Here is a 24,997-nt window from a genome sequence, read left to right as displayed (position 1 = left end):
AATTTTTTTTTAACTTCAACTGCTTATAAAATAACCTCTGCCTTTGTATATGAATAATTTTTTAATCACTCTAAGATCAACTTTTGTAAAACTTTCTATTAAATCGGCCAAACAATTTTTATCAACTTTTATAAAAAAAATTCTAGACGACATAATTTGAAAATAAAACAGCTAAATAAAAAAATCAATTTTGTCGAAAACTGGTTTTGCATAAAAATTCCCGTTTTTCCCAGCGCATTTGAAAACAACCGTCATTTTTCACTTTTGACATCTTTGATGCACCAAAGATATTCACTTTTCTACAAGTTGATGAAAATTGAAGAATAATTTCGATAAATCATGGTGTCCAGTACGCGGACAAAAAAAAAAAACACATAAAATCAATACATTCATCACTTCGTCCAGAATCTAAAAAAATAGAGAAAAACGGGTATTTTTGTGCAAAACCAGTTTTTGTTCAGTTTAAAAATGTTTTCGAGAATTTAAATTTGTAATTCTGTTCAGAATCATTTTCTCGTATATAATGATTTATCTTTGAAGTCAAATTAAATACATCAATCACAATTCACAGTGATCTACTCAATGTGAGGTTCACTCGACACCCACTATACAGTAGAGAGAGTTCCCCATTTGTTTTTATTAATTTAAATAAATTTAATAAATTATTTGTAATTAGGTAATTTAATTTTCGTAAAATATCAAAATAAATGCTTATAAAATACTTTATGTCATTTTCATAGATATTTATCAACTGGTCTTTCTTTTCGGAACCTGGCCTTTTCAATGCAAATGGGTGCATGTACTATAGCTAAAATTGTTCACGAGACCTGTCAAGTTATTTGGGAAGAACTTGTAAATGAATTTATGCCAGTTCCTACAAAAGAACACTGGGGAAAAGTTAGTGTAGAATACAATGACAAATGGGGCTTTCCAAATTGCATAGGCTCTATAGATGGGAAACATTGTCAGATTAAATGTCCCAAACAATCAGGATCAAGTCACTTCAACTACTTAAAATATTTTTCCCTAGTTTTACAAGGAGTTGCCGATGCAGATAAAAAATTCGTGATACGACCCAATAAAAACAAATCTTCTCACATATTTTTATACCAAGGTGTTATACATTCGGGAACTATCAGTGGCCAGTTGCCCGTAACTCAAATGTTGTCGGAATGTCATAATATTAATCAAATAACACATTGGTTATCAGAATGGTCAGCTAATATCAAAATTCTGAAAATAATTGTATGTGACCATTCAATGGCATTGTTGGGAGCTATTGCAAGATCATTAGCAGGAGAAATCACCTTAAAATCGTACATGGATAAGTTATTTTCAGTTGCAACCTTTCAATCAAATATGAATGTGAAAACATTCATTCGGATCGATTATGCACATGTAATGAAATTTTTGAGTAATTGGAAATGTTTTAATGGAAAGGAAACAACTGTGAAAAAATTCTATCTTAAACTCATGTCCAGACTAATCATGTGCAATTCTTTAAAAAGTGCTGAAGGCCTAATTGAAAGTATTTTAATTACGTCAAATAGCATATTTGAAGGCCACGATGAAAAAAATAATGAACTTGCAAGTGAAACAGCAAAATTATACTTGAAACAATCAATAGCAGGAATGGATGAAATTTGTGTAAGTGATGATGATGATGATGATGACCTGATCTTGTTCCAAGACATTCCCAATGACGAAAATGAAGACGGGTGTTTAAAAACATGGATTGACTCCATAAAAGAAAAATCGACGGTAAATTACGTTGTTTCGTCAAGCAATTGTATCTATGAAAAAGAGAATTTCCATTATTTACCTGACTTTACTACTTCGTTGTTCAAATTACTGAGAACATATCCATTATGGTCAGCGATAATGATTAAACATTTTAATATAACTGAATTAACGGCATCATCATCTTCTGTAGAAAGCTACTTCAACGATTTAAAAAACCGATCTTTTTATAACGACAATCTTCCTCTCCGTGTTGATAAATTTGTTTGTAAGCACATAAAACAAATAGATGGAATGTTGAAAATAGCAAAACATGATCAAATATTTACAAAAAAAATTGAAATTCCTGATGAGGTGGAAATCAAAACATCTAAACCAAATACAGACGAAGAAGAAAATATGTTTAAAAAAAAAACAGTAGTACTATCGGAACTTTTTTCAGAAGAACAATGTGACAACTTTGAAAATATTGACATTGTGTATATTGCACCTTCAAAAGTCAATGAAAACTGGAAGGGGTTGGCTGAGAAAAATAAGGGAAAATCTTATTATGCTGCACCAAATCCAGATATTATGCACAATGAACACACATATGAAATTGAAATTCCTGATGAGGTGGAAATCAAAACATCTAAACCAAATACAGACGAAGAAGAAATGTTAAAAAGAAAAACAGTAGTATTATCGGAAGTTTTTTCAGAACAAGAATGTGACAACATTGAAACTATTGACATGGAGTATATTGCACCTTCAAAAGTCAATGAAAACTGGAAGGGGTTGGTTGAGAAAAAAAAGAAGAGAACATCTTATTATGCTGCACCAAATCCAGAAATAATGCACATGAACACACAAAAAAAAATTGAAATAGCATTAATCAAAAATGGAAATTTTGAATATAAAACAAAAACGACAAAATTAAATGGTAAGTCTATAATATTAACAAATACTTGTCCATATGACTCTATTATTCAAGCTATATCATGTGCATATATTGATAGCCCAGATTACTGTAAGCACGTCGATACTGTATTTGATTCGGTTGTTATTTACCGTATTATAAAATATTTAGTTACCGAGGGCTACTCAAAAAATTTTAAATTAGAACGTGTTGATTTACTTAAAAATATATGCCCATCAGAAACTCTAGTCAATAATGTGATTTCAATTAACTGTTCAGGAAATATTTCAACGGCATATGAAAAAATCTGCAAAGGACTGGAAAGTGTAATAGAATATTATAAATGTAGTGTATGCAGTTTTGAATGGAACAATACAAAAAAGGTTATCAAGTTAGTTCTACAGAAGTTCGACGAGTTGGAAAGAAAATTAGATAAATATTTTCACGACACTATTAGATGCAGAAATTGTCTTCATGAGAACGAGTTAGCTGTGGATATTGGTAAACAAATATTTATAGATTTTGATTTAATAAAAGCAACAATTATGGAGTTACCAATCATTTTAAATTTAAAACAAAACTAACATTAAGATCCGCCATCATACATAGTGGAACACCAAACACTGTGGGCCACTTCTACACTGTTTGTAGAAGAAATGATGGAGCATGGGAAACATTCAACGACATGCAAAATAAAGTGACGATAGCAAGAACCAGCGTGTCGCACAATTTTAGTGCACTCATATATACGATTTAAATTTAAATGTTTTTTTTTTTATTATTATTTTGTTAATAGATCATTACAGATCAATTCAGTTAAAATATTTGAAAAGTTACAATAAAGAAAGGTAAAAAAAATTGTATGTTAATTTTCATTTGTCTACCATTAATTTTAAAATATTATACAATAATAAATAATTTAATTCAAATTTCACAGATCTAATACAGCTAAAAGGTAACCTACCACTTATCACTACACAGTTTAGTGGTAGGTACCCATTTAACAACTATTATTTGTTAATGTTAACATTTAAAATGATATGATATCAGATACAATATAGGTATATACAGGTAAAAAGGTAAGACTGGGTCTATTTCTATACCTACCTAAAGACCGTTAATATTTAATTATATTTCAGTGTACAACTAAAACACAAGAAAGTAAGAATGAAATAATTCTAATATTATTAATGTTGATGATTAATATAATATAATAATCATAGGTGGTGAAATTAATAAAATAATAATACAATTATTAAAAATAATAATATTGTGCAAAAAAAAAAATTTTAATTTGTATAAAAAACATTCATAATAAAAATGAAAATATTAGAAAAAAAGGATTTTCCTTCATGTTTCTTGAAAAAAAGGTAGTTAATAAAAAAGTTATACGCATATTTGATGATAAACAAAACACAAACACTTCAATTTAACTTAAAACTACGGTTTCAACGTCGAAGAAAAACTTACGTGAAAATTGGTGAGTATCTATGTAAAGAAAATGCACTCCTTGATTATTATTTGTTATCATATAAGATTATGCTGTCTGCTATTATCAACCACACTGTGTCTAATGATTACAACAGGTTGATATCAGTTAAGATGGGTTAACATAAAAACTAATATAATAATATTATACTTAATATAAAACTTTATAATTATTAAAACCTTTAAGTATAGACTTTAAATTGTCGTTTATTTAATTACAGGAAAGAGATTTGTATAATATATTAAAATAAATAATCATGTTATTCATATTAATAAAATAAGATATTTACTTACAGATAAACACAACTTTCTTTCAGGGATAATTAAGGAAGGGATGACTTACAAATTCTTAATTCGTGCTTACAAATACTTACAAATTTCCCTTGACGATTTGGCACAGTCAAAGTTCGAAAAGCTCGACAAAGCACGGCCAACTTCCTTTCAGGGATAATTAAGGAAGGGATGACTTACAACTTTTAAATTCGTGCTTACAAATACTTACAAATTGCCCTTGACGATTTGGCACAGTCAAAGTTCGAAAAGCTCGACAAAGCACGGCCAACTTACTTCAAGGGATAATGAAAGAAGGGATGACTTACAAATTCTAAATTCGTGCTTACAAATACTTACAATTTGCCCTTGACGATTTGGCACAGTCAAAGTTCGAAAAGCTCGACAAAGCACGGCCAACTTTCTTTCAGGGATAATTGAAAGAAGGGATGACTTACAAATTCTAAATTCGTGCTTACAAATACTTACAATTTGCCCTTGACGATTTGGCACAGTCAAAGTTCGAAAAGCTCGACAAAGCACGGCCAACTTTCTTTCAGGGATAATTAAGGAAGGGATGACTTACAAATTCTAAATTCGTGCTTACAAATACTTACAAATTGTCCTTGATGATTTGGAGTAGTCAAAAGCTTTGAAATGCTGAAACGGCCAAGTTTCGCGAAAGTTAGCCGTGATTTAAACTTTTGAGGATAATTGAAAACGGCTGTACTTACAAATTACCAAATTGTGCTTACAAATACTTACAAATGACTTAAAAATTATTTACAAAATTTGGAGTCAAAATTTTGACATTGTGCGGCTAACTTCACGGACCATGTAGTATTATAATAAATTATCATTTTTTTTTCCATTTTTATCATTCATTGAAAATTCAGCAATTTTGATGGCACGTGAACAATTTCCAGATTATTTATGTGGCCCTTCAAATATATTAATTTGTGCAGTGCCGCAACAATAAGGGAAGCAGGGTATGCAATGCATTCCCTGGCCAGGTTTTATGTTATGGGGGGGGGGGCCCATCATCAAAAAGGAAAAATTAAGCAATTTATTATTAAAAAAAAAAAATAGAAAATGTACATTCCATATTTCTATAATAGATTGATATTACAATCATACGCCAAATGATGAATAAATATCCGATAAAATTGAGACCACTGATAACTGATAATCTTTGTTTACATCTACGATGGTAATTCACATTTGAAAATTAAAAATAGATTTATTTATAACTCTCAACATAGTACACACCAGTGGCGTAAATACCGGGTGGGCAAGGTGGGCAAAGGCCACGGGCCTCGGGACCGAAGGGGGCCCCAGCCCAACATACAATACCTATACTATTGCCCATTGGTTATTTCTATATTCGTCATTCGATTCAAAATTTCACAAAAATATGTATATTATTTTGATATCTGAAAAAAATACTAGGAAATACGGACCTTATATTGGTACTATATGTAGGTATATGGTTTATACGCTAATAAATAATAATATATTATTGGAGTATTAAAAAATGTGTGTGCTACTCGATGGGAAGCAAGACACAACGCCGTGTATTCACTAAAATTAAATTTTATAAATGTTTTAAAATCTTTAACCAATATATTATTAACAAGTGACAAAAGTGATGAAAAAAATAGAGCCAAATCACTGAAAAAAAAAATGGAATCATTTGAATTTGTTATGTTGATGACCATTTGGGAAAATATTTTAAAACCTTTATCAATTGTATCAAAGGTATTACAATCACCACAAACCAATCTTCACAAGGCATGTGATTTATTGCAAGGAACAATTTTATCAATTGAAAAAATGAGAGATGGTTATGATGAAGTCGTTGGGTCAGCAACTGAATTATGCCATAAATGGGGTATATCCACCACAAAACCTGCAACCCGTAGAATATATTCAAAACAATACTGTAGAGAAATTCAAGGAGATAGACGATTAGATGTTTAGATGTGCCCGAAGAAAAATTTCGTATAGCAATTTTTTATCCTCTCATTGATACAGCTTTATTTCAGTTACGAGATCGATTTAAAGGACTTCATTCCGTTTCAAGAAATTTTGAATTTTTACTTCCACAAAATATAGTTACCATGAAAGAGTCAGAAATTGTTAAATCTTGTTATGATTTCATATCATTTTACAATAATGATGTGACATCAGATTTAATAAGACAATTAATTTCATTAAAAGAATTTATTAAAAATACAAAAATTCAAACTATTCAAGAATTGTCATCTTTTATAATTGAATATGATCTTTCATCTCTTTACAGTCAAATTATCACTGCTTGTATTATATATTTAAGTCTCCCAGTTACCGTAGCTACGGCCGAAAGGTCATTTTCCAAATTAAAACTCCTCAAAAACTATCTTCGGAATTCTATTTCGCAAGATAGATTAACTGGCATAAGTATACTTAACATAGAAAAATCAAGGACAAAAGAACTTGATATTGAAAAACTAATACATGACTTTTCAAACATGAAGGCAAGGAAAAAAAACTTTTTAAAATAAAATATTTGTATAATACCTATAATATTGTTTATTTTTTGTTATTGAAATTTAAATATTATATTATTTAATATTTTAATAAATGAATTGCTTTTTATTAATTTGACTATTTGACTACTGATAACTGATGTATTGTTGGAGATGTGTTTAAAAATATGATGAACTTAATATAACCAACATAACTATACTCTTAAAGTGCTTGAAAAGTTTTAAAAATTGGGGGCCATACATTTTATTTTGTATTAGGGGTCTGCTAAAGGTTATCTGTGGCACTAACTTTATTTCATTATACTGTTTAGTACAGGTACAGGGGCCCCATAACATTTTTGGCATCAGGGCCCTACAATACCTAGTTGCGGCACTAAATTTGTGACCCCTGATTTATAATATGTTTACGTTTTCACTGCTGCTGCTGAAACTTTAAACTTTTCAAAAAAACAAACGAACAATATTTGACATAATAGACATATATTCTACACAGACCATAGAATATTTCAATAAAAAGGAACACATGTATAAATGCACTGATTATGTTGTTAATTAATGAAAGAGAAAATAATATGTAATTCTATAATCAATTTAATAGTTATGAGAACTGTTAAACATATTATAAGTATATGCAAAATTAAATAAAAATTAATGATAAATACAAATAGGTACGTGATCGTGGTGGACAGTGGATCAAAGTAACTTGTGTAAGCAATACTATTTCTAATTTTTGACCACAAATGTTGGATATCTTCTCAATATTTATTTTAGATAATGATGCTCGGAAAAAATAACATAATATAGGTACAATTTAAAAAATATGACGCGGCTACGACGGTGGTGGTAGGTGGTCCGCGGAGAGCCGGTCGTTGATGGAGTGGAGCGGGTGGCGTTCGCACTCGGATGTTTTAAATGAGCAACACAAAACTCGGATGACGGTACGAGGTCGTATTTATTTTACAGTACAAGAAAAATAAATACAATAGAGAACAACGGACGGCGGGTTCCACAATTCAGCGTATCGATCGGATCGCAATGGTGTTGTAACGTGTGTACTCACGACGTGGGTTATATTGCTAGTTGTAGGTCTACGACGGCCGGTACTCGTTCTACGCGACTCGCCTTCCCGTCCCACCTTGTGCCTTTGTGGCGTGGTGGGGGAGTTGGCGTTGTCGCGCTGTAGCCCGTAGTGGCGGTTGACGAAAAATGTAGACTGGTCGCTGCGGTACCTGTACTTTGTACTGGTGGCCGCTGCGTACCGTGTCATACTCCCCCGCCAAACCGTCACACGGGGTACACTTGTACCGGTGTCTGTGTGCTATTAGGGGAGGGGGTGGCTTGTACTACCTCTGGCTTTCGCTTGAGGTAGACTTGCCCGCGCCCGTGTGTGTTACTGGGGGTGTTTTGGGGACCCTACCGGTGTGTAGAACGAGTGAGTGTCGTCTAACTCCGGCATCCCCTCGAACGCCACCAGCCAATCTGCCTCGGTTATGTCCACCGTGGCCTCTGATTGGTCTGGTGACTCCTGGCTGGTGGGCTGTCCCGGCTCCTCGGACTTGCCGTCCTTGGATGCCGGTTTGTCCACCTCCATCGGTGTTGGGTTGGCCGGAGGCGTGCCGGCTGCTTCCGGGTCTGAGGTTGGCGCGGGTTGCTTGGCAAGCCGACGTTGTTGGCTTGCCTCGCTTTCCCTGGCTTTCCTCTTTTCCTTTAGCTGCTGGAATTTCCGGCGGTTCCGTGCCTGCTGCGCCTCCGTCCTCACCTTTCCCGTTGGGCCGGGGAGTACCCCCGTTTGCCTGGGTACCGGTGCCGGCTCCGCAGGTGTTACGGGGGCAGGTGTCGTTGCTGGGGGTGGTGGCCTTGTCAGGGACGGTGTGCGGCTGCCGGGTGTTGATGTTGATGGTGGTCGGTGTGGCCGCAACCTCCGCTGGATGTCCATCGTACGGTCCGCCCAGCCCCGGTTGTAGATGGCCGCCCGCACTGGATCCTGCAGGAGTTGGCGGGTAGTCATCCTCGCGACCTGGGCGGCTGTTCGCGGCTCATCCTGGCCACCGGATACCAGCCCCAGCCGTTGGATTAACTCGGCCACCTGCTGCCACTTCTCCTGCTGTTGGCCGGTCATGTTGTCTGTAAATGATTATTATTACAGACAATTGTTTATTTAATGTTGGCCTATCGGTGCCCGTTTTAAGCATGACACATGTATTTTCCGCGGTGGTTGTTGGTCGGTTTGGAAGACTCCTTTCCCGACCTGTTTCGCCAGTCTTACCGGTCCCCACCACTTTGGTGCGAAACCGGCGTGAAAATCTTTGTGTGCCTTAGATAAGTGGTGTGCTTTGTAGTAGACTACGTCGCCCTTGCCGAACTTCACCGGTGTGCCGGTGTTCGTGCTTGGTTTTACCACTACCTTTTTGCCTAAAATACGTTTTTCCCGCTCTACCCTCTCTTCCTGTGTTTTTTTGATGTGTACCGGCGCCGCTTTAGACAGCGCCCAATCTCCGGGTCTCTTGCACTCTCTGCCGAGGACAAGGACCGCGGGTGGGTAGTATGTCTGTTCGTTGCACCTGTTCCGTATCGAAAATAGGATTGAGGGTAGTTTCGTGTCCCAAGATTTATGTTTGCCCGTTACTAGTTGTGCGCGTAACCCTTTTTTTAAATCTTGATTACGGCGTTCGACTGGGTTGGCCCTCGGGTGGTAGATTGGGGTCGTCCAACCCTGTGCCCCCCAGCGTTCTAGCGCGTTCATCATTTCGTTTGACACAAACTGTGGGCCGTTATCACTGAGACACACGCGGGGGTAACCGAAACGCGAAAAGAACTCGCGTTCTAACGTTTCGATTATTGTTTTAGAGGTTGCTGTTCCTAAGGGGTAAGCCTCGGTCCACCTACTAAAACAGTCGGTTGCTACCAGTATGTACGATTTTCCCTTACCAGAACGTGGGTATGGGCCCATGAGATCGACACTGATAACTTCCCATGGTTCACGGGGGGTTCTTGGTTGCATTGGGTCGTTTGGACGTGAGTTTAGTGGTTTCGTGCACGCACATACGTGGCACGCACCGACATATAACCTGACGTCGTTTTTTTGACCTTTCCAATAGTACCGTTGTCGAACCGCCCGGTACGTCTCTTTCCAGCCCGGGTGGTTGGATAAGACGTGATCGTGACACCTCCAAATTGCATGTTGTGCTTTGGTTTTTGGTATCACGACGGGTGTGTGGGTGCCTACGTTTACGCGTAAGAGACCTTCGGAAAAAACGAATGCGTTTGTTCCCGATTTTGTGCTCCTAGTGTTCCGCGCTGGCCCGTCCCACCTGTGACCGGCGACTACTTCGCGGATTGTGGCGTCTTCGGACTGCCATTTTTCGAGAGTCGTCGCGGTGAGTGGTGTGTCGTCACTAACGTGGTTATCGAACATTGAAAATATTCGGTCAGATTCGAGGTCAACACTGGTTGTCGGCGCTGTGGGCGCCCCTACCAATTTTTCCTCAAGTCGATCTTCGTCTACAGGTGTGCCCGGTGCCGGGTCACGAGATAACAAATCTGGTGCTTCGTTTTGTATTCCCGGGACGTGTACCGTACTAAAATCTAAATTAGCTAGTTGTAGTGACCAACGTGTTAATTTTGAATTTTTGTCTTTAGCCCTGTGTAACCATGTTAGTGCCGAGTTGTCGGTTAGGAGTTCGAAACGTCGGGTTTCTAGGTATGGACGGAATTTGTCTGTCGCCCAGATTATCGCTAGGCACTCGCGTTCGACCGCGGCGTACCTTGTTTGCGTTTCGCTAAACTTTTTGCTTGCGTAGGACACTATGCGTCTTTCCTCCGATCTGTCACCCCGTTGGAAGAGTACCGCACCGGCTCCTATTTCGCTTGCATCTGTTTGCAGACAAAACGGTTTGCTATAATCGGGGGCGACAATTTTGGTGATGTGACTAGCGCGTTTTTTATTGTTTCGAACGCGCGTTGTTCCACCTCTGTCCATTTCCACCGTACTCCCTGTTTTAATAAGTTAGTGAGAGGTGCTATGGTATCCGCGTAATTATCTACGAACTGGTTGTACCAGTTGCACACGCCCAAAAATTCACGTACGTCCCTAACCTTTTTGGGAACCGGAAAATTGTCAATGCATACCAATTTTTCCGGTTGTTTTTGTATGCCCTCCGAGTCTACGATGTGCCCTAAAAATGAAATTTCGCGTAGACCGATTTTACATTTTTTTGTGTTGCACGTTAGTCCAAACCTCTTGAGCCGCTCGAGAACCTTGTCTAAGTGGGCCTGGTGTTCGTACTCGTCCCTTGAAAATACTACAATATCATCCAGGTAAACTTGTACGAAATCATCCTGGTACCCCCTCATGACCTCGTTCATGAGTCTCACGAAAGTCATTGGACTATTCTTTAGACCGATGGGGAGGACTCTGAACTGATACAGACCTCTACGTGTTCGGAATGCCGTATATTTTCGTGCATTTTCGTGTAGCGGCACTTGCCAGTACCCCGACTTAAGGTCAAAAATGCTGAATATTTTCGCGCCCCGCATTTGCCTAATCATTTTGTTGAGATCTGGCATAGGGTACGCGTCGGATTCCGTAACGTCGTTAAGCCTCCTGTAGTCGACACAGAGACGAAAAGTTCCGTCTTTTTTCTTTGCCATTACTACTGGTGCGGCCCATGGTGAGGTGCTTGGTTCTACGAGCCCCTGGAGTTCCATATCGCGTACCATATCGTCGATAGCAGTTTGTTTCTGCTGCGGATATGGGTATGGTTTGAGCGCGATTGGGGACGGGTCTTTTAGCAGAATTTCGTGTTCAATTAATTTGGTACGTCCTACTTTTTCGCTGAATACTACCGCGTATTTATTTAAAATCTTGGTTAGTTTCGCGCGTGTTTCGGGGTCGTTTCCGAATTCTAATTGTGACAGGTCGGGACGAGTGGCGGGTGGTTGAGATTTCCCTTTCCAACATGTCGACGTACGAATTTGCTTACCCATGTGAATTGTGCACGCGGCGTAATCCCAAGAGACTTCGTTGTTAACAAGAAAGTCGTGTCCTAGTAACGCGTCGCAATACAAATTGTCTAGGATGGTCGCTTCGAATTTTATATCGAGTGTACCTATCCTAGCTTCGAATGTGGAGGTGCCACTGGTTGTTGCAGTGCGACCGTCCGCCATCCGGACTGTGTTTGTTGGTCCGTGGGTGGGTGTTTTGCCGTATTTACGGGCTACTGTCGGGTTTACGTATGATTTTTGTGCCTGCGAATCTAATAGGGCTGTTACGAAGCCTGACGGAAATTCGAGTTCGACCGCGGGGGTCGGAATTTTGTCTTGGCATGTTCGCGTACCGTTATTAGTCGTATTGCAATTGGTCGAGCGGGACAACTGGTTCTGAACCGCGATGGAGACTGTCTGGTCGGTGGTGTTAACCGCCATGACCATACTGTCAACATCGGTTGCCTCGTTGCTCGCCTGTTGCCTTACGTGCGCAGACTGACCTAATGCGGGGATAAGCGCGGTGTGTGTGCTTGTGTCCCCGTCACCTGTGTGGGTGAACACCCGTGTCTCTGTTGCCTTTGTCCCTACACCTGTGGCTGCCCCATAAGCCGGTTGTTGTTGAACACACGTGTCACCGGTGAGGTGAGTGTGTTCAATGGTGGGGTGGTGTAGGTTGGGGGTCTGTGAACGGGTGCCGAGTGGTGATTGGACGGAAAAAATGTTCGTAGTTGGTTGTTCTGTGTGTTGAATTACCGAACTACGCGCTTTTCGATTACGCTTATTTTTTCCGTGTGTACTACCGAGAGTGGGTGGTGATGAGTGGGGGGGTGGTGATGAGTCGATGAGGGGGACTAGTCCTCGTCGACTCCCCCGCCGTTTCCCGACGTGGTCGGTCTGTTTGGACACTTACTGTTCCAATGGGATTCCCCACAATATCTGCACGGCCCCGGTGGTGTATTATCAGTTGCTTTCGCAAAAAATTTTTTTTTGACCGGGGGGGCTGTTTGTGGGGTTTCCACCCCTTTTTTAGTTTTAGGGGCCCATTGTTGTGGGGGCGGGTTGGTGTTGTCCGTTACCGGGTCCAAAACGCCTGCGATGCGTCGCAGCTCGCTGAACGTCAATGGCCGGTGTAGACGTATGTGTGTACGGAAAGTGTCACGCGTTAGTCCGGCGATAATACCTACCAACTCCGATTCGGATAGGCCGGTATTTACGCGGCGCGCGAGCTGGTTTTTAATCAGCACAAATTCCGTTAACGACTGTCTGGGTGTATACGCGCTTGCGTCAAAATCGACTCGGTATTGTCTATAAACCGTACGGGGTCCTCGGCCCTAGTTCCTGTGAACTCGGGTAACGAGGCTCTTGCTGTACGCAAGTCCTCGTACGGTATTAGTACCGAACGTTCCTGTACGCGTGCTTCATATGACGCGTGTTGTGACGCGTGTGTGGTGTGACCCGTATAGTCGTGTTGACCGTCGCGCGTGAAGAACGGTCGGTTGTTCGTGGCGGCAGTGTGGCTGGCGCTCGGCTGAGCGCCGCCTTCGTTGCGCTCATACGACCTACCCGACTGGTAACTATCGTGTGTGCGAGTTGTTACGTGTACGGGTGACGGGTGGTTGGTGTACCGCGGGACTGCAAAGTCGTGTGGCTGCTGCGTGGCGGTCGTGCGCGATTCCGTAAAGAACCGCGTCATGCTTGCCTCGAGCGCCATTAGGCGTGCCTCGAACGACGTTGTGTCGTTCGTTTGTGGCAACGCCAGTTTTAACTTTTGCAGTTGTTCCGCTGCGGTTTTGAAAATGTCGGTATCTAATGGGTGTGCGGACTGGCCCTGTTGCATGGTCAGCTGGTTGTCGCAGTCCTCTGGCCGATCGTCCGTTGGTCCTTGACTTGCCGTATGGCTTGTCGAGATACCCCTAGCCGATGGTCCGAAAATCTGACTGACGTCCGTGCTTAGCAGCGTTGATCGAACGTGTGGTTGTTGTCCAGTACCGTCCCCTAATCCTGTGATTGGGGCCTGCACTGGTTCAAACCTCACGTTCTCGGGAACTAGTCCGATTTCCCTAAGGTGCTCCTCTAGCCTGACATACACATCCGACTTCGACCCGGACACACTGAGTCCGCGGGCCGAGCACTCGCTACGCAGCTCCACCGACGATAACTGTTGTAACGTTTTACCAGTCATTATGTATGATTTAATTACAAATGCTGTCGTTAAGCAGTTGGTCGGTGAGGTAGCTTGTGTTTGGTGTGTGTACGTGGTTTAGAGACTTTTTTTTTTTTTTTTTTTGACGTAAATTTTGTGCGCTGTTTACGGAAGTTTATCAGCGATTACGTTAGTAGGTCAGCTGTTGACGGTGCCGCCGTTGCGTTCCCAGAATAGCAGAACTGGGTCGACGTACTCGGCGGCGGCAGTTGACGGCTGCAGCGGCTGAAACCGGTTTTGGCCCGCGCGCTGTGCTGTTATCGACGGTAATGTCGCGGGACGAAAGGTAGGCGTTGCGGAGGGGTGGCGGTTGTTATATAACTACTTCCCAATCCGTATCACGGTTATGCACGGCTGCGCGGGATTCCCTGTTACGTGCTAGAAATAATTCTTACGTAATGTTCACTGGGAATCCTAGCTAACCGGCAAACACACTCCTGGCTAAACGTCTTAATATTAACTTAATATAAGCAATCTACCGAGGTATGTGTCAGCGTGAAAAACTCTTAGGTACCCTTAGGTAACCTAACTCTGGTAGGTGGTCCGCGGAGAGCCGGTCGTTGATGGAGTGGAGCGGGTGGCGTTCGCACTCGGATGTTTTAAATGAGCAACACAAAACTCGGATGACGGTACGAGGTCGTATTTATTTTACAGTACAAGAAAAATAAATACAATAGAGAACAACGGACGGCGGGTTCCACAATTCAGCGTATCGATCGGATCGTAATGGTGTTGTAACGTGTGTACTCACGACGTGGGTTATATTGCTAGTTGTAGGTCTACGACGGCCGGTACTCGTTCTACGCGACTCGCCTTCCCGTCCCACCTTGTGCCTTTGTGGCGTGGTGGGGGAGTTGGCGTTGTCGCGCTGTAGCCCGTAGTGGCGGTTGACGAAAAATGTAGACTGGTCGCTGCGGTACCTGTACTTTGTACTGGTGGCCGCTGCGTACCGTGTCAAATACATATTTGCTTTTATATACCGTAAAAAAAATTATAAGCACATTCGTGACGTTGTTCGCTCATAAACGCGTAACACAAACCATAAGACAGATTAACAATCGTTTGTCATCACCTTTTGGGACAGTAAAAATGCTTGGATTTTCTTCAACAGTATCTTTTTTGATAGGAAAGTGAATCTAGTTGGTACTTTGGGGGGTCAAAAGGTAAAAAAGCTTGAAAATTTAATATAATGCTCTTAGGTTATTGTTTCAAAGGCAGATGAAAAAAATTAAAAATTTTTAGTCACAGTTTTTATTTATAAGCATTTAAAGTTCAAATTTTGACAAAATTTATCAAATTTAAAATTTAATAATTATTTTGTAGTTGAAAATTTATAAAATGTTCAACTTTTATAGCTAAGGATTGAAAATATAAAACAAGGTTCCATGTAAATAGGTTATATATAAATTACTTTATTTACAATAATATCATCAAATATACTTGGTAATATCATAGGATGACTGACCGTTTTCGCTCAGAATCATTTTCTTATACAATGATATTATATATTATATCATTGAATTCAAATTCAATTTAACACCATCCTATACAGTGACCCACCTAATGTACAGCAGAGCGACATCCACTTACCCACCTTTTTTTTTTTTGTTCTTTGTTTTGTAGTTTTTGTTTTCTATTTCTTAATTTAAATATCTAATAAATACAAATGTTCAAGTTTTCACTAAACTGAATACGACTTGTGTAGAACATTGCAGTCTTCACAGTTATGAATAACCTGTAAATAATTTTGAATTTTATATTATTTAGTTTTTAGTTTTTACAATTACCTTCCTAAATTAAAATGACTGTACCTACTGATTTGAGTGTAAATATAAATTTGCTTTATCCCCTTTTTGAAAATAATGTATGAATGTATGTACTAGCTAAAATTAATTGTTAAATAAATTGGTATAAATATTAAAATACCTGTGTACTTGTCGCAGTCGTTATCGCAACGACCGCGGCGTCTCTATCGACGTCCGCGAGTTTGCGACCAACAACCGGTCTGGCTGCCGGCCCGGATAGCGGCGGTGGCGACGAGAGCAGCTTTTGCCGGACCGTGGTCGTCGTCGTACGTACTACACTATTTGTCTGTGATAACCATATTATAGTATATGCATAAACGTGTCGCCGTTGAATAAACGTGTTGTATAGATTAAATGTGTCTATTCATTTCAAAACCGTTCCTACACCTACTACAGTGGTGCAGTCGGAAAAGGAGTAAGGTAAGTGCTAATTTTGATAAAAAATAATTTTACGTAAATTAAAGTAAATTAGCACATATCGGGTTAAAAGAACCTGCAATAGGTGCCCTGATCATACCGGTTCCTAAAATTTTTATTCTGATTTTTTTCATTAAAAATAAAATACAAAGGGCTTGTCCAATCTAAGGTGGTAAATTGTAGCAAAATTTGCATAATTTAGCGTAATTCCTACAGTGCTAAACTCAATTTAGGCTATTTATAGATTCGAAAGTACATATCTCTACCAGCGATAGCCCGAGTTACGTAATTTCGTATCCATCGTAATTTAATTAGATAGATAATAGCAATTAGATTTAATCTCCACAATGGTTACTAAACGCATTAGTGAGTTAAATATTGCCGATATTAACAGGGAATTATCGAAACGTGGTATTGAGACCGGGGGGTCCAAGGCCGATAAACTCTTAGCATTAGAAGAGTATATTAGGGCTAAGGAAAATATGGATCCAGGATCAGTATGGTTTGGGGAAACTGACGAGTCGTCGGCCCAGGTACCGGAAGGGAAAACATGGGGGGCTCAAACTGGGGAGGATGAGGTCGACTCGGAAAATAGTCTGATAAACCAGTTCATGGAGCAGATGTTAGATAGGCTGGAGGGGTTGGAAACAACGGTCAACAAGGAGCAACTGACAATCGCTCATCTCAGCGAGAGCGTGGCACGCTTGGAGTGGGAGTTAGCCGAAGAAAAGCTCAAGTCAACCGAACGGGTGGAGCAAGCAAATTGCTCATGCCGTGAAAATTCCCAACAACCATCAACCAGCGATATATCCGGAACAAATCAGATTTGCCCGGATGAAAGTCAAAATCTTCCGGCAAAACTCAAAGTGTGAGTTTTGAGAGCCGATGGGCGAACATACGGAGCAGATTGACCGGGGAAAACCCGAGAAATCGGAGTGTTTCCGGAGTTTCCGGTAACCGGTCTGGAGGGTCCGGTGAAACGTCCGGAGTCTTCGTTGATCTGTCCGGAGTGTTCGGTGAAGTGTTCGGTAGAAGTTGTGAGGAAGCGTTATGGAGTAGTTTTTCCGGTGTAAAATGCGTGCATTTCCCAGATAGCCTGCTCATTCCTCAAAATGAGTTGAATATGGCCCGTGCGTTGATACCAGAGTTTGCCGGTAAGAAGGAGGAAGACCCAGTTTGGTTTTTGCTCCAAGCCGAGGTAATACTTGAAGAAACTGGTATCCACAAGGCTAGATGGGTGACCGTTTTGGCTCCTCAGCTGAAGGCACAGGCAGGAGCATGGTGGGGAACCATGAGAGCGTTGGGCTTACCATGGCAAGAGTTCAGGTCCAAACTATTGGAGAAGTTCAACGGGGACGAGTTGCAGTCGAGTCTGCAATCAGAATTGTTGAGCACCGCTCAGACCAAGACCGAAACACGGGGGGAGTATGTCCTACACAAGTACCAGTTGTATCGGAGGTTAAACCTTGGTCTGACAGAAGAGGTGGTGGTAATGACGGTGATTGGACTCATGCGTGATGAATTTAGAATTCATGAACTATGCGTTCTGAAATCGTTCAGCGAGTTACGAGCGCTTGCCCATGTACTGGATAATAGCAAGGCTGTAATATCGGAAAAGGCGGGAGTGAGCACCAGCGTACCACCAAAGTTAAAATGGTTGGACAAACGAAAAGTTGAGAGTGCTGAGAAATCCCAAGTGCCGAATCCGAAGCAACGACAATCTTCGGAAGCAGGATGCAGAGTTTGTGGTAGTCATGACCACTGGCAAGCTTCATGTCCAAAAAGAAAGTCGGAGTCGGGAAACGCCAAAACGACCAGCGGCCGGCCAGGAAGTAACCGGCGAAAAAATCACGAGCCGTCCAAAGAGAGGTAAGCAACGGAGTTCAACGCAGGCAGTGAGTAACGTTCCGGTACGGGAACCACAAGTTACAAGAACTGACCCGAAGAAACGGAACTTCGGAGCGTTACGGACCGGAGACTCGGGAAAGGGCTCGAAGAAATCGGGCCAAAAGAGTTCTGAACCGGTGAAATCCGGTAAGAACGGAATTCCTCCGAAGAAAAACTTTGGTCACCCGAAGATAACCTCCGGAGTGAGGAGTTGTTCGGTGAAAACCGTCGAGCCTCCGGAAAAACACAGGAGAAATCGCCAAAATCACCCAAAAAATTCCATTGAAAACGACGTTCTGGTGGAGGAACCAGTTCGTGACAATGGACCGGGTAAATGGTTCGGTGACGGAAACGGGTCCTGGCCAGCTGGACAACAGGTTGAGAAAATCTATAAGGGTCGAAAATGTTCCGGACAAATGTAAAAATCTCACGGAGGTGAGTTATCTTTCCAATAACAATGTCGCGGACAGCATTTCAGGTGATGCGGAACAAGATGAGTTAACACAGGAGTTGTTAATTTGTCCGGTCACATCCGAAGATTTATCCGAGAAGTTTATTCCTTATCCATGGAAAAAGTGCAAGAGGAGAGACTCAGATACGGACTCAAAGTTTGAGTTGAGAGAACGCTTTTCGGATCTGCGGACCGGAGTGTTCGAGTCTCCAGCCATTGCAACGGTGTCAACGGGGAAAACGTAAGTAACGGATGTTCCGTTACCGGCCATAGAACTAGAGTTTGCATTCGGGGCAGTAGTAGCGCTACTGGACTCCCAAGCGGCGAGGACATACGTCAAACCGTGGGTGGCAAAGAAGTTTGGCCGGAGTTTTACCGAAGAACCGGAGATTGTCCGGATGGCGGATAACTCGAAAAATTACGGAGTTTTCCGAATTTTTGGCCCGAATAGTGGATCTGGAGGTAAGCTTCAGGGCGGGTGTGTTAGACGATCTCATTGGAGATGTCTTTCTGGGCCATGATTTCCTCGTGGAGCAACAAGTAGCTTGGGACTACAGTGGTTGCATAATCCACCTAGGGAAAGAAAGACGTGTTTCTGTGAGTTGGAGAAATCCAGTAACTCCGGTCACCGTAGGAGTAGACTTAACAACCGCAGGTTTACCCGAAGGAAAGTACGGTATACGGGTCAAAGAAGTCCTATGCCAATATCCGGAGGTTTTCTCCGGAGAATTAGGCAGAACTCGGGTTATAAAGCACCAGATCCGTCTCAAGGATCCAAATCCGCTGGCTCTAAACGCTTACGGGTACTCCCGAGAGAAAAACGAGGTGATTGTCGAAATGGTGCGAGACATGGAGGAACAGGGTTTTGTTGAACCTAGCATATCTCCATGGGCTGCACCAGTGGTACTCGTGAAGACAAAGGATGGTTCACGTAGATTTTGCGTTGACTTTCGCCGTCTGAACATGCAGACGTAGTCGGACGCTCACCCGATGCCGGACCTCCATGACATGGTCCGAGGAATGGGTGGAGCGAAGATTTACAGCACCATGGATTTGAAATCAGGATACTGGCAGGTGGGTCTCTCACCAGAGACACGTCCACTTACGGCGTTTAGGACCCAAAGAGGATTATTCCAGTTCAGAGTAATACCTTTTGGACTTAAAAACGCCCCCTGCCACATTCTGTCGCTTGGTAAGCGAAGTCTTCCGTGGGTTAGTTGGTAAATTTGTGTTGGTTTATTTGGATGATATTGTGGTATACTCTGAGAGTCCCGATCAACATCTAAACCACTTGCAGAGAGTCTTGGAGCGACTCCAGTCTTATGGTCTGACGTGCCAGCCAAAAAAATGTACATTCGGGGTGACACAGATCAAATTCCTAGGTCACGTCGTGGACGGTGAAGGAATAGATGGGGAGCCGGAAAAACTGACGGTGATTCAAGAATTACCGGATCCAAAGAAGACTAAAGACGTCACCCGTAACACGTCTTTAATCTTCTTTTAGGCGTTTGTGGTTGGTACAGTCAGTTTGTGCCACACTACGCCGAGATCACAGCACCACTCACGAGTCTGTTGGCCAAAGGGACCAAGTGGCGTTGGTCAGAAATTGAGCAAGAGGCGTTCCGGAAGTTTAAGGAGTCTTTGGTGTCCGCACCACGGCTCTGCCCTCCTCTTCTGGGTAAGCCATTCAATCTACAGACCGACGCAAGCGAAGTCGAAGTTGGTGCCGTGCTCTTCCAGCGAGGGGAGAGTGGTGACAGGAAAATCATTTCCCACGCCAGCAAAAAACTCAATCCAGCACAGGGAAGATACTCGGCAGTTGAACGTGAATGTCTAGCCATAGTTTGGGCGGTTAACAGGTTCAGGCCGTATCTTGAGTCTGGTAAGTTTATGTTATTTACAGATAACGCGGCACTCCGATGGTTACAGCAAGCTCGCTGTACCAACAGCAAACTAACGCGATGGGCGCTACAACTCGGGGCTTTTGATTTTGAAATCCGGCACGTGCCCGGAGTAGAAAATGAAGCAGCCGACGCGCTATCCCGTTATCCGGTGAGACCGAATACAGTGGACGAAGAATCGTTGGAGAACAACATCCACGATCCCCCAGTGATTCGGCCCGGAGTGTCCGGAGAAACTTCCGGAGTCTTCGGTGATCTGTCCGGCATGTCCAGAGGATCCAGTGTGGGTGTCACCCAGTGTGGAGCGATCCAGCCGAAGAGGGATGACGGAAACGTCACATTGCATGTTGTCCGAGAGTGGCAACAAAACGACCCGAACATACGGGAGATAGTTGCTAGACTCTCCGGAGTCGGTGCAAGGTTCGGTCGGCTTCGGAAGTTGTACGTCATCCGGGACAAGGTGTTGCACCGCCACCCTCGATCCATCGCGCATGGAGAAGAGGGGGTGGTTGTCCCGGTAGACAAGGCCCAGATTCTGCTACAAAGGTTTCACGACCACAATACAGCGAATCACCCAGGGTGGAAAGAAACGTACTGAAGCATAAAGAGTCGTTTCTTTTGGGCCGGTATGCGAGAAGCAGTGCGTAATTACGTGTGGGTGTGCGACGTCTGCGCACGTGTAAAACCACTGAATCGCAAACCAGAAGATCGGATATGCACCCGAGTCCCACGGCAACCTTGGGAGGTGCTGAGCATCGATCTTATGGGTCCATACCCACGAACGCAGCGAGGTAAGACAACGATTTTGGTAGTAACTGATTGTTACAGTCGCTGGGTAGAGGCGTACCCCCTAGGAAAGGCGACGGCCAAATCGATTGTGGATACATTCGAACGGGATTTGTTCCCACGGTTCGGGTACCCGAGGGCATTATTGTCAGATAATGGCCCGCAGTTCGTGTCCAGGGCAATGGGAGACGCACTAAAGAGGTGGGGAGTGGAAGGATGGACGACTCCAATATACCACCCACGTGCCAACCCGGTAGAAAGGCAAAATCATTAGTTGAAGAAAGGATTCCGAACCTTACTTATTGATTAGTCTCATCATCTGTGGGATGTCTACCTGCCGCACGTGATGTTCTCCGTAAGAAACAGAGAAAACCGAAACACCGGATAGTCACCGGCAAAAATGATGTTTGGCCGGGAGATCAAGGCCCCCAGAGATTGGCAGCTCGAGCTGGCCAAAGGATCTCCGGACGCAGGCAAAAATGATCCAGAGTTGTCCGGAGCAGTGTGGAATCCTCCGGTAGAAATCGAAGATTCTCCGGTAGAACCGGACGATATTGCTGTAGTAGAGGGGGGTTACCCGGTGGTTTCCGGCCCCAAAGCCCCCAGTACCCATATACCCCCAGAATCCCCAGGAAGAAGCAATCTGTCAGTAGGGGATTGGGTATCCTACAAAGCGCATCCGCAGTCAAGTGCGGAGAAGCGTTTTCATGCGGGGTTCGCCCCGAAATGGTTAGGTCCGGTTAAGTTGGGTAAACCACTAGGAACCGGAGTGTTCTTGACGGAGGGTAAACACCCTACTAAGTTACATGTCACAGCGATGAAGCGAGCTGTAGGACCGTCAGAGAACACTAACTAATCATACTTGTTTCAGATGGCAGAACGACCAAATCATCCGCCACCAAACCGCAACCACCGCTCATCCTGTGGCATGATTGCCACGCATGTGGAAAAGCTCCGGGCGATGGCCGCGCAGTTGTTGGGGGGTGGACCGGAGGACACGGTGAGCGGTTGGTCGGCTAAACGCGCGGCCACCTGTAGGTGAGCAGCTTTTGCCGGACCGTAGTCGTCGTCGCACGTACTACACTATTTGTCTGTGATAACCATATTATATGCGTAAACGTGTCGCCGTTGAATAAACGTGTTGTATAGATTAAAAGTGTCTATTAATTTCAAAACCGTTCCTACACCTACATCCTATTAAGAGTTTTTGGGAGTTTTTGAAAAGTTGTCTTCATGTTCATTTTGAAATATTTTTTCCATTTCAAAAGCTATTTTCTCCAGTTCTGGACAAGGATGCAATAAATTTCCCTTTGATATATACAGCAGCCATTCAGGTATATCAGTATGAAGAATTTGTTTACTTGGAATACCTAATGTTGGATATTTTGCTCTGAAATATTTGTCAAATGATTTATTAATAATTTATAGAAAACATTTGTATAATATCAGGTAATTTAAATATTATTATTTTTACTTGAATTTGGAGGCTGTATAATCGCTAACGATTTATAAATTCCAAGTGATGAAAATAATGAAAATTGCTTCCCATTCCCCGCATGTAAGAAAGGTTTCCAATACATCTTGATTAAAACGATTTGTTATTAAAAAACTTATATTAAAATTTTGTTTCAGATATGAAAAAATACCCTGAATTGATGCATTGTTAATTAAATGCCATGTTGAAATGGCCGAAGTGTTGACACGGTATGTAACGGCGACCAGTACAACGTACATACACCGTTGCGACCCAGTCTACACTATGTCAACCACCACCACGGGCAACGACACCGTCGACTCTCACACCTTGCCTAAAAGGCACAGGGCGGGACGGGAAGACAAGTCGCACGGACGAGTACCGGCCGCGGGCACTCGCCTTGCTCTCGTATCGTAACCGTCGTCACGACCACTTACGTGTTTTTCTCTTACGTCGACCGTTGAACCGACAACCCACCGCTCGCTCGACAAAAACCACTATCGGCGACCACGTATGATCCATATTATACACTCGTATATTCTTTCATATATATGTTACGGGCAAAAATCGAAATCGGGCAAACCTCAGAAATGCCCGGGCAAAACGCGAACTGCCAATAATCCTTGGGCAAATGTCACATTTCGGCTTTTGACCGGGCAAACCTAGTTATGACCAACCTCATTTGGGTAAAACCATATACTGACTTTTATCGTAATGGCAAAACCGTAGTGTCTTAAATACGTTATTTATTAAGTACTCATATAAAAATAAACAAATAATAATATTAGGTACTCTTTTAATGTTAAAAATGTTAAAATAAATAATTAAAAAAATTAATACATTTAAACCTCATTTGGGCAAAACCGTAGCGTCTTAAATAAAGTCACTAAAATTAAATACAAATAAATAAAATAAAATAAAATCATAAAATATTGTAAAAATATAATTGAATACACATAAACAATAATATAAAAATAATATTTTTGTTATATATTGTTGCTACATATATTAGACTCATGTCGTTTAGAACTACACAAAATATTTTGTTGTTTACATTTGCATCTTCTCGTAGTACACTTAGTGTTTTGCAAAAACAAAAAAATAAATCCTTGTCCTCCAGTTAATGAATTTTGAATACTAGCAGTCCTCAATGGTATTTCGATATTCGGTACATCATCGCTAGTAATTAATTGTTCCTTGCACTGAAATATTTGGTTTCTGGCATATAGTCATGACAAAATTCCATTTTTAGTTCCTATTTTATAGAATCCATCGTCAGTTATACTTAATCTAACACCTAACACATTATTCGCATCAACTTTTCCTCTATCAACATAAGGCACTGGAATTTTCCCTGTAGTTTGATATAAATTGGTTTTGGCCATCTAATGTCAGTGAGTAGTAATTTTGAAATATGATTAATCTTTGAGCATAATTTATTTTATCAAAACATTTTCGCTTACATGAACATGGTAGTTTCATTATCTTAGCAGGAATCACTTTACCTTTTATAGTTGTATATTCTTTACCTTGGATCTTTAATTTTTTCCTGATATTTTTAACCCAACACTCAGGATTTCTTTTGCGTTTTCTGCTTTTCACTTCAACTTTTTTTCTACCTCCACCTTTTAAATTTGTATTGAGGTGTCAGATATATTCATCAATACATCTTGAGGATTTATTTCTGCTAAATCTAAAGAATATTTCAATACAAAATTAATTGTTTACAAAGTTACTCAACCCAGCTACATTTTGTTACCATTGCTATTAATTCGGTTATCATCATGACTTCCTTCATTGGAAGAATTTTCACTATCAAATTTTGTGCTAATAGGCCTATACTCATCACTTGAATCATCGTATTCAATAGAAATACTATCACTAGCCGAATCATTTAATGGTTCTGGACTTGAAACTACATTAAACATTATAAATAGGTAGGTAACTAAAATAATATAATTTTCTATAATATTATACACTAAGTAAATTCATAGTTTTTAAAATAATAGTATACCTTTAACAGTTTTGCACATTGCTACAAGCCGTTTTGATCTGCTATTCATTGTACTGTATTTAATAATTACATTTTATACTATAAATTAACAATACCTACCTAGACTACCTACTATAAAACATTTAATTGGTTTAATTGTTTAATGTTAT

The 24,997-nt window shown here is 41.4% G+C and overlaps 2 protein-coding genes and 1 pseudogene across 2 annotated transcripts; 2 read left to right on the top strand and 1 right to left on the bottom strand.

Moving 5' to 3' along the window:
* Window positions 1–5,385: 5,385 nt before the first annotated feature.
* LOC132936951 (zinc finger MYM-type protein 1-like) lies at window positions 5,386–7,289 on the top strand (annotated as a pseudogene).
* Window positions 7,290–8,314: 1,025 nt separating this feature from the next.
* Window positions 8,315–9,415, bottom strand: LOC132946383 (proteoglycan 4-like). The gene has a single exon (XM_061016375.1). The coding sequence runs from the start codon at window positions 9,041–9,043 to the stop codon at window positions 8,315–8,317; it is 729 nt and encodes a 242-aa protein (XP_060872358.1). The 5' UTR covers window positions 9,044–9,415.
* Window positions 9,416–19,663: 10,248 nt separating this feature from the next.
* LOC132946369 (uncharacterized) lies at window positions 19,664–21,172 on the top strand. The gene is made up of 2 exons (XM_061016350.1): window positions 19,664–19,865; window positions 20,178–21,172. The coding sequence occupies exons 1-2, from the start codon at window positions 19,664–19,666 to the stop codon at window positions 21,170–21,172; spliced, it is 1,197 nt and encodes a 398-aa protein (XP_060872333.1).
* Window positions 21,173–24,997: the final 3,825 nt, after the last annotated feature.

The sequence above is a fragment of the Metopolophium dirhodum genome, chromosome 1 (assembly GCF_019925205.1).
Source record: "Metopolophium dirhodum isolate CAU chromosome 1, ASM1992520v1, whole genome shotgun sequence".
In the NCBI taxonomy this organism is placed as follows: Eukaryota; Metazoa; Arthropoda; class Insecta; order Hemiptera; family Aphididae; genus Metopolophium; species Metopolophium dirhodum.
This window is presented reverse-complemented; position numbering and strand designations above follow the sequence as displayed.

What these genes read in the sequence shown, in the direction of transcription:
- LOC132946383 (XM_061016375.1), bottom strand. Translation starts at nt 9,043, where the DNA reads ATGACCGGCCAACAGCAGGAGAAGTGGCAGCAGGTGGCCGAGTTAATC.
- LOC132946369 (XM_061016350.1), top strand. Translation starts at nt 19,664, where the DNA reads ATGCCGGACCTCCATGACATGGTCCGAGGAATGGGTGGAGCGAAGATT. An exon ending in CTGCCACATTCTGTCGCTTG is followed by an intron (nt 19,866 to 20,177) that starts GTAAGCGAAGTC and finishes ATCTTCTTTTAG; the next exon opens with GCGTTTGTGGTTGGTACAGT.